This window comes from Protomyctophum bolini, assembly GCF_963924005.1.
Source record: "Protomyctophum bolini genome assembly, chromosome: 13".
NCBI lineage: Eukaryota > Metazoa > Chordata > Actinopteri > Myctophiformes > Myctophidae > Protomyctophum > Protomyctophum bolini.
This window is the reverse complement of record NC_137874.1, coordinates 38,649,741-38,660,594: the sequence shown is the minus strand read 5'-3', so window position 1 is coordinate 38,660,594 and position 10,854 is coordinate 38,649,741. Positions and strand designations below refer to the sequence as shown.

The 10,854-nt window shown below is 41.6% G+C and overlaps 1 protein-coding gene across 1 annotated transcript; it reads right to left on the bottom strand.

Moving 5' to 3' along the window:
- Positions 1-278: 278 nt before the first annotated feature.
- LOC308327666 (uncharacterized protein) lies at positions 279-9,608 on the bottom strand (the record flags this gene model as incomplete). The annotated part of the gene is made up of 4 exons (XM_080781187.1): positions 9,477-9,608; positions 6,339-6,472; positions 3,006-4,113; positions 279-306 (listed from the first exon to the last, which is right to left on the bottom strand). Exons 2-4 carry the CDS (start codon positions 6,436-6,438, stop codon positions 279-281), a joined length of 1,236 nt encoding a protein of 411 aa, XP_080637313.1. The 5' UTR covers positions 6,439-6,472; positions 9,477-9,608.
- Positions 9,609-10,854: the final 1,246 nt, after the last annotated feature.

The following is a 10,854-nucleotide window of genomic DNA, read 5'->3' as shown; positions in this document are numbered from 1 at the left end:
ATGAGCATATGCTCTGCTGAGATGTGTGTATGATCACACGAGTGTGATTTTATTTATGTCATTATGTTATTTTCTTCATTATGTAGCACATTCTGTGGGACAATCCCAACATTTTGCTCCTGTATATACTGTAAATAAGTCATCGTTATGATGAGTCATAATTGTATATTTGTATATTCAGTGACAAATAAAACTTCTTGAATTTACTTGAACAGTAAAGTGTATTTGATCTTTCTGTAATTATAAGTGAAGAGTGGTAAGTTGTCTTTCATCAATCGTTAGTTACACATTGCTTGAAACTGTCTACTGATGGTTAGGAGTCAGGACACATATCACATGGGCTTAAATTAATTATATTAATTTAAAACACACACACACACACACGTAAATAATGACTATTCTTCATTTTATTTAACTGAACTACTCATCATTGTCGATAATATTCAGATGTCATACAAAAAAGGCCTAATAAAAACAGTATTAAAAAAACAAAACAAAAAATGACTATTCATCCTTAGTTAATATTCCTATAGTGCTGTATCCATTCTCAGGTTTGGACTATATTATAGCTTTATTCAACAGGTGAACAATGGCTGTCTGGTAATAAGGTCACTGGTTCACCCTCAGTCAGTGTTTTAGTTTAAGATTGTGATTCACACTTTAAGGCTTGATGAAGGAACAAAATGCATGTGTGTTTCTCACAAGTCACAACACACGTGACTCTTGATGTATGGAGAACATGGAGTCAGGGGGTCACAGCCTGGGGCAAGACATATCTTGTGTAATATGTATTGAATTTGGGGGTATATATTGCATACAATATTCCAAGCAGAGCAAGTAAAATAATCTGTTCTTATTGTCCCATACAGGGACTGAGCTTCTCTTCTTCCCAGCTAAGTCCTGCCCTATGCGGGAGCTAACTATCTCCATAGACAACGCCCTGGTAACGTCTGTCCCAACAGCCAGGAATCTTGGTGTTGTCCTGGACAGTCAGCTCTCGTTCAAAACTCACATCACAGCTGTCACTCGATCCTGTAGGTTCACACTCTATAACATACGACGAATTAGACCGTTCCTCACCCAGGAATCAGCCCAGCTCCTAATCCAGACAACAGTCTTGTCAAAACTTGACTATTGTAACTCCCTCCTTACTGGCCTACCAGCATGTGCACTTAAGCCTCTCCAGCTGATCCAAAATGCTGCAGCTCGCTTGGTCTTCAACCAGCCAAAATTCTCACATGTCTCCCCCCTGCTCCGCTCCCTCCACTGGCTCCCGGTCGCTGCCCGCACAGAATACAAAACCCTGATGCTGGCATTCAAAGCAACCAAAGGTATGGCTCCCCCATATCTTGCAAGTATGATCGAACCCTACAAACCCTCCCGCTCACTCAGATCAGCCAACGCAGGGAAGCTGGAAGTACCCTCACTAAAAACGCCGGGACAACGCTCCACACGTCCCAAACTCTTCTCCCTTCTGGCTCCAAAACTGTGGAATGCACTTCCCATTGCAGTCAGAACTGCAGCATCACTCCCAATCTTCCGCCGCAGTCTGAAAACCCACCTTTTCAGACTCCATCATGGCCCATAGCACTTACCCCACCCCCTTAGATAGCAATTCTAGTAGTCATAGCACGTCATAGTACATATGTGTAGCATAGTAGTATAGATGTATAGCTTATATGTATAGTTTCATTATAGATATTCCACTGTTACTTTCTTAGCTACGCATGTTTCATGATAAATGTCTTTATGTGATGTATTCCCATGCTTTTGTTCTTGCTTAATGTAAGTCGCTCTGGATTAAGAGCGTCTGCTAAATGCCTAAATTGTAAATTGTAAATTGTAAATTGTAAAATGCTTCTAAAGTTCCCCCCATATTAAAAGTACACACGCCAACCAATCACTGTCCTGTCCCAAAGTTGGGAGTACTTCACTGGTAGGGGACATTATTTACTTGTTTCCATTGTGGTTTTTGAGTCTCTCACAAACTAACAAAAGGTGACAATAAAATAAATAGCTACAACAAATTAAACCATTTTACCCAACTACAAATTAAATTAGACATTGACATTGTATGAAATACATTTTAAAACGGCTTAGCCTATCAAATGGGGACTTTTTCCAACAGCTCAGTTGTCCCAAACTAATTATATTTGTCATCATAGACAAATTATTGTCTATGATGTCAGTCATCTACCCGGCATGACGTCCCAGCTTGGTAGAAATGATTATATATGAATCCATGATGTAATGATAGATTATAGTATAGAGGGTAATGTTTAACCCATTTAAACACTTTTAATCATTATTTTATATTCAAAGATAATTTTGCATGACACTGTAGTTGCCCAAAAGGTAGATTCTGATCTACCAGTAGATCACAAAGGTAGGCTTTTTTTATTTTACGGAAAGATTTTATACCAAATTTGTTCATTTTCTTTATTATGGCGATCAATTAGGCTACCTGATGAATGTCCTTGGCCAGTGGTTATAATGGTGGGGCCAGTGACTTTGAAATGCCTCCTCATTGACCTCATATCACTTTAAATAAAAACACATTATTTGATAACTTTTCACAACATTATTTCTGTGCTACTAGATTTTTCAACTTAGGAGCACACGTGCTACTTGGAAAAATGCCAAGCGTCAAGCCCTGGGTGTGGATACGCTGATGTCTCTTCAGGTCACCCAACATAATAAAACTCTTGTCACAATGTTTACAGTGGAAAGGGCTTCCTCCAGTGTGGACATGCTGGTGTGTTATCAGGTCACCAGGCACACTGAACCTCATGTCACAATGTTTACACTGGAAAGGTTTTTCTCCAGTGTGGACACGCTGGTGAATCTTGAGACTATATGTACTGCTGAAAGTCACGTTACACAGTTCACACTGGAAAGGTTTTTCTCCAGTGTGTATACGCAGGTGTCTCGTTAGGTTAGCCGAGACACTGAACCTCATGTCACAATGTTTACACTGGAAAGGTTTTTCTCCAGTGTGATTATACCGGTGTCTTCTCAGAGCAGATGACACACTGAAACTTTTGTCACAATATTTACAGTGGTAGGGTTTTTCTCCAGTATGGACACGTTGGTGTTTCTTCAGATTGCCTGATTCCTTGTAACTCTTGTTACAATGTTTACACTGGAAAGGTTTTTCTCCAGTGTGGACACGCTGGTGTGTCTTCAGATTACACGAGACCCTGAAACTCTTGTCACAAAGGTTACATTGGAAAGGTTTTTCTCCAGTGTGGATAAGTTGGTGACTCTTAAGGTCGGATGACGTAATACAACTCTTGCCACAAAATGTACAGAGAAAGGGTTTTTCTCCAGTGTGAACACTCTGGTGTATTTTCAGAGAAGTTGACCTACTGAAACTCTTTTTACAATGGTTACAGTGGAAAGGTTTTTCTCCAGTGTGGATACGCTGGTGTCTGCTCAGTTGACCTGATTGACTGAAACTCTTGTCACAATGTTTACAGTTGAAAGGTTTTTCTCCAGTGTGGACACGCTGGTGTGCCTTCAGATTACCTAAGGCATTGAAACTCTTGTAACAAAGGTTACATTGGAAAGGTTTTTCTCCAGTATGGATAAGCTGGTGTCCCTTCAGTTTGGATGAATTACTAAAACTCTTGCCACAGAATGTACAGAGGAAAGGCTTTTCTCCAGTGTGAACACAGTCAACACACTTGTGTCTTTTCAGAGCAGTTGACCTAGTGAAACTCTTCTTACAATGTTTACAGTGGAAAGGTTTATCTTTAGTGTTGATACCCTGGCGTGGCCTCAAGGAACCTGACTCACTGAAACTCTCGTCACGCTGTTCGTCATCACCGTCTTCACTGGTCACCTCCCAATCATCACTGTCTTCAGTGACTTCAGTATCAGATTCAAGTACAACTTCAACTTCAGAGCAGTGGGAACAGATGTCTTCTTCTTCATCATCATCATCATCATTTTCTTCTTCATTTTTCACTGCTAATAATGTCAATATTGACCCATCAGGCTGCTCTGGTTTTTGAAGAAGTATCTCTTGTACCTCTTTAATGTGTGGAGGCTCTGGTTCCCCCTGGAGCAGACTAGGGCTCATCTCTTTACACACAACCATGTGCAGGATGTCTAGGAGCAGAAACATTACATAATAATTAATGACAAAAATTGACTTCAAGGTAAAAAACACTTGGCGTTTGAAATAGACACTCATGCTTTCTAAGGTGTGATTTGGGGCCCTAGAGATGAATACAAAATCAATATCAACATCTAAATAGAGGTGCACTAGAGCAGTGGTTCTCAAAGTGGGGTCCGGGGACCCCCAGGGGTCCTTGATGGAGTTCCAGGGGGTCCCCAGCTAAATGATAGTTTGGAACCAAATGGACCCTTTTGGGTCTGTAAACCCTAATGGTCCATTTGGTTCCATTCGTACACTCTCAGAGTTACATTAATATTTATTTTACAATATAAATCGTGGGTCCCAGAGATATAATTAAACGGGTTGAGAATCACTGCTAGAGCCGTCAAAATGTTTCTCTTATGGGGGTCCCTGGCATATCTTTTTATTAGAAATTAGTTGCTGTCGTAAAAAGAATGACTACTGGGTAAAAAAAACATAAAACACTGTGTTTGAAATAGACACTTTCTATGTAACATCTATCTATCTGTCATAGACATGTACTGTGCATAAATTACGCACAGTACGTGTATTACACCATACACAATAAAGAAAATTGATAATTCTCTCTCACACTTATGGCTGTGGAGAAATAGGGACACTACACTCACCCTAGTAAAAGGTTTTTAAAATGCGGTCATTGCTACATTGTCTGCTATTTTCGACGAGGAAATACCCCAATGTCCACTATAGTCTGTCTTGTATGCACCAATGGTAGAACCTATACAGTCATCACTTAACCCATTCTGAACGGGAACCCGTTTTGGTGTTGGCATCATGTTATGCTTTATCTATTGAAAAACAAGCTCATAGCGCGCCACCGAGTGGCGCGCTACGAGCTTGTAGGTCTGCTATTTTTGAAAAATCGAAGAGCGACTGACATTTTTAGAATCTGATCTCAGGTCAGAATGGGTTCATCAGACCAGTTGTGTGTCTAGTGGAAACCTCGTATGAATCTGATCTCAGGTCAGAATGGGTTAAACAACACATCATTACACTGGGATTCTTATCAGCGTATAAGCGTATCATTATTATGAACTGGAAAGAAACGCAAGCCAGGCGGTTTCAGTATCGACAATTGGATGAATTGGATTTTTCAACCCGCTCAGAATGTGACAGCGGAGAGAACGATGGACCCTGTTCTTATGTTAGATCATTATGGAGAATAGGCTACATGCCTGAACCACACTAACCCATAATACATTCCCCAACCCTGTTGAATGCCCTCCCTAAGGCACTCAGAGATGCCCCCAACCTTCAAACCTTCAAATCCACCCTCAAAACCCACCTCTTCAAAATTGCCTTCCCTAGCTAACCCTTTTCACTGTCTTTTAATGTTCTTTAGCTTTTAGTGTTATTTTTCCTTTTTCTATTAAAGTTGTTTTTAATTTGTTGTTACCTCTGTAAAGCCCCCCCATGTAAAGCGTCTTTGGGTACTCAGAAAAGCGCTATATAAGTTTGAGATATTATTATTATTATTTATTGTGTATTTGATGTGGTAGTTCTTGGTTTGTTTTTGAGTTATTGGTTTTGGTGCTCAAAATTCATATTTTGAGCACAAAATATGAATTAAAAAAATGCAGACTGTAATCTGTCAAATGCTGTGCACTACAATCTGAAAATAGTTTGAGATATGATTGTAGGAATGCCTTAAAGGGACACTTTACGACAAAATATATGTTAATATTGACGTTTAGAAGATTTAGAACACTTTTGTGTCTTTGTGTGTGTAATATGTAGTTTTAGATATTTTAGATTTTAGCAGTGAGGGGGAGGGCTGTCTTAAACCCTCTAAGTATAGTACACTAACCATCTATACCAGAGGTGTCGAACTAAATTTGGGGCGAGGGCCGCATTGGTCAAAAGGTCACTTGATGGGGGCCACAACCAGTTACGCTCGATGTCTCAGTCAGTCACTGCTAGAATATATATATATATATATATATATATATATATATATATATATATATATATATATATATATAAGATATATAGAGATCTTGTGGATCAGTGAATTTCAGCAAATGTTCCCCCCAGAATAGGGATGCTAGGGTTCATGTGGTTAAACCTCAAACCCTGAGGGAAACGTCCATCTACCAACCTGTGTTATCATTTTAACAGCTCTACAACTGTAACAACACTAATATGAAATAAAGTGAGAGCACATGAAACGTACCGAGGTGTGGGTGGTCTTCAGTTTCCTCCTGTTTAATAGAAACGTCTTCAGGTTCCTCCTGTTTAATAGAAACGTCCCTGGCTGAGTCTGGAGAGTCCATCTTCACCTGCAGTCTCTGGACTCCACACACTGGTCTGAAATGAAGGAATGAAATTAAGACTTTAAAAGGATCCCTTTCTAATAAGACTTATATGTCCTATCTCTCTCCCTGCCTCTCTCCCAATGTCAATGAAGATGAAGTATACACACTATATCATTTTAAAAAATAAGGAGAAAACCTTTGTCAATTATAATAACAGCAGAAAGGTCAGTTGGAGCTTAAGTGACCATTTGCAGCCTGTGAACAAGACAGGGAAACTATTTTCAATGACATACGTTACCTTTTTTGAGCTCAGAGAAGAGGTTACATATCAGGATGTCCCTGCATCGGGTAAAACAGTTTTTTTTCGCAGTATCATTTCCAAAAAGTAAAAGGTATCAGCTATAAATGATAAATTTAGGATAGCAAGGCACGTAAAATCTTAAGATAAGGGTGAAACAACTGCTTAAGTCAGGCTTAAATAAAACTTTGAGCAGTACAGCTTCCGTAAGAATGCATTGGGAAAACATGGTAATGGCTGACAAATAAGCGCTTTGTAAGTTGTTGTTTCACCCCTATCTTAAAATATCTGTAGCTCGGTTCCGATACCTTTACTTTTTGGAAACTAAAAGGGGTTTTCGCTACCGTTTTTGGACGGCTCAAGTTAACCCCCGTTTTACCGGTGCTGGGATATCCCGATACGGGACCTCATCTCAGAGCTAAAGCGTATAGAATACTGAAGTGAGGTTCCAAACGGAGCTAGACAAATGTTTACATGGTAAGGAATAAGGATACAATGTCTGGTGCATAAAGACATGGAGCTCGAACTTCACTTAAACATTACAGTGAGTACATATCCTACTGGTTTAAAAGAACAAGATCATTGCACCTCGTTGCTAAAGTTATGTAGAGCAGTGGTTCCAAAACCTTTTAATGTCAAGGACCCCCAAATTGACACTAATTAGCCCACGGACCCCCATTTGAAGAGATGTGCCAGGGACCCCCAAAAGAGAAGTTTTTTACAGCTCTAGCAATGATTAGATTCTCAACCCGTTTTCAAGGACGGCCAGTGTGACATGCATTTGTCCATGGACCCCCATTTGATGGCATTTAAATTGGGGGTCTCTGGGACCTCTGGGAGTGGGACCAAGACTCATATTGGGCCCATTTGGTTCCGAACCACCATTTAGCTGGGGACCCGCTGGAACTCTCTCAAGGACCCCTGGGGGTCCCCGGACCCCACTTTGGGAATCACTGATGTAGAGAATAACCACTGTAATGCTGTAGTAAGACATTGATGTTCTACATCAACGGGCCGTTGGTGGAGACCTTTCATGGGCTCTCAAGTGTTCCATCCTGTTCAAGAAGGCGCAGCAGCGTCTCTACTTCCTAAGGAGACTGAGGAAGGCTCACCTTTCTCCCCGGATTCTGGTGAACTTTTACCGCTGCACCATTGAGAGCATCTTAACCAATTGCATCTCAGTGTTGTACAACAGTGTCTGATCGGAAGGCCCTAGTAAAGACTGCCCAGTACATCATTGGCACTCAACTCCCGTCCACTGAGGATCTACAGCGCCAGAGATGTCTGCGACTCTGCGTAGGGCGAGAGGCATCCTGAAAGATCCTTCTCACCCAAACCATATTGACTCTTTTCCCTTCTCCCATCCGGGAGGCGCTATAGATTGATTGATTGATTGAAATATTTATTAACAGTTTGTAGAATTACAGTACATTTCAAGCACAAACTCAATACAGACTAGACTGTCAACTGTGAGTGGACAACCCAATTAAGCATTACACTTGTTTACAACAGGGTCCACATTGTTCAATTCATCAAAACATATAGAGACATAAATAGACACTTCTATGTAGTTAAAGAACAGAACAGGAATTCATCATATATAAGCAAAAAGGGAAAAGATACATATACAGTGAGGGGGAAAAAGGGGGGGGAGGAATCAGATTTTACAGAGGCCAGTTTCGAATTGCAGCCATCCGTAGGTGCCCTTTGAGAGCGGTTTTGAAGGAGTCAAGGGATTCACATGTCTTAATGACTGTTGGTAGGGCGTTCCACATTTTGGTGGCATAGGAGCGAAAATAATTTAGTCCCTTGTTTGTGCCGAATCTGGGTTGTACATGGTTTGTTGCACTCCCTCTGGTGTTGTGGGTGTGGACTTCGTTTACATTAAGGAAGTATTTAGACAGGTACATGGGTATCTTAGTGGTGTATCGAATCTTGTGGACCAGACCCATTGCAAGATGCTGTACTCTGTCGTCGACCCTAAGCCAGGACTATCGGTTCCCACACTAGTAGGCTCAGGAACAGCTTCTTTCCTGTTGCGCTGTCTCTCTGCTGAACTCTGCCCCTCCTCAATGACACAGAACAATAATACCCCCTTCCGTTCCCCCCCATCCTCTACACATCTGAACTCTCATGCTCACACTATAGGCCTACATACACTATAGCATGTTATGACATGTGTGGGTGGGTGTGTAGTATATGCATATATTTATATCTTCATGCATTGCTTGCACTTGTACAGGATATTGTTCTTCTCATATTCCTTATTTATACTCAGTTCTTTACAACTTCATTGCTTATTTACTATTTATTATTATATTGCTGTACATACTGTACATTCAAAACAAAGTGTATTTATTCTCATTACTGCATTACTGTAGGTAGTGTATTGCACTCCGGCTAGACGCCATTATTCATTTCATTGTCAAAGTATTTGTATACTATGTGCAGTGATAATACATTTAATCTAATCTAATGTTAACTATAGGGTTACAAAATATAGTCAACAACAACATACGTCAACAACAACATGCAACAAAACCATGTCAACCAACGTATCGGGGCTTGCTGCTGCTATAGTATTGTTTGTGTTTAAGATTCCGATCACTTTATAATAAGGCAAGCTAGCAGAGAAGAGTAATAATGTTCCAACTTAAATGATAAGTTATTAAAGACAAATAGATTAAACAAGACATGATTCGTTCATCTTGAAATGATAGATAGAACACGTACGTGTACGTGAATCAGTTCATCTTACCTGCTGTGTTTCAGTGGTTGAGCTGCTAACAAACGTCCTCCTGCTGTTGTAATAACAGTATGCTGTTTTGCTGTTTTGACGACACTGTTTTGAAACGGCACGTTTTAGTTATCTTTGTATTTTATGGCCTTTTATTATCACGTCAACAATATTCTGTCAACACGCGGCCATGTTTGTTTCACAACTGCATTGTGGGTAACGATGTTCTGCATAGATATTATAAAAATCACATCCGTGTGAACCGAGTGGTGCAACTCCACCCCCCCACCCGTCCCACCCCTCTCTCCGCCAATCACATGCCGAGTTCCCAACGATCATCCTAGTTTAAAAAAATGTCGCGGAACTGCACAGCGCTTCGGCGTCGCCATGGCAACCCCGTTTGTTGATAGCCTCGGTCCCAGGCTTACGTTTGTTGATGGGAGGAAACTTGTGCTGTGATTGGCCAGTTCCCCAAATAAAAAAGGTAAACGTTAAGTTCAACACCTCATTCACACTTTGTCTTTGTTCAGGACAGTTCAAAGGGAGCGATACAGAGAAAGAAACAGCAACAACCTCACTGTGTGGCCACTAGACCTCACCATATCCATGATGTCGTACAAACTTAGAGACAGAAAGCCTTCAAGTTCATGCAGCGACTCAGGAGATGATTCCACCTGTACAGCAGATGAATATGACTCCATGGTTTTAACTGGAGACAGCAGAGGAGGGGTGAAGTGTGAGGCAGGTCAGAAGGAGGAGGCAGCCGTAGTCTCACTGCAAAGACCCAAGAAGACACGTGGCCGTGTCAAGTTAGACAATGCATTCATTGAGAACACATTAAGGCGACGCAAAATATTCAGCGTTCGTAAGAATGGTCTAATAAAAAAGATTGAAGAGCTCACGAAGCTGACAGGAACCCAGGTTCTGTTTCTGGTGGCCAGTGAAACGGGACACGTCTACAAATTTGCCTCCGACCAGCTCCAGCCCATGTTTACTAGTGAGGCGGGCAATGCCCTGATTCAATCGTGCCTCAATTCACCACAGGGCTCACCACCCCACGATGATGATGCTCCCACGGACACTGGAGACAGCAGGAGGAGGAGAGGAGGGGTGAAGCGTGAGGCAGGTCAGATTAAGGAGGAGGCAGCCGTAGTCCCACTGCAAAAGCCCAAGAAGACACGTAGACTGGGCAGCACTCACGATGAATCGAAACCATCTGTCAACGACATCACGGCTAATCTACCAGGGACTGCCACCGCCAGTGCCCAGTCCATGGTGCCCACAACCACCTCCACTGTGCAGCTTGGGAGAAGCGGGCTGCAGGTACAACAGCACAGCCATGCCCCCACGTCCTCCACCTTCCAAGCTGCTGAGGACGAGAGCCTGTGCAGCACTAAGG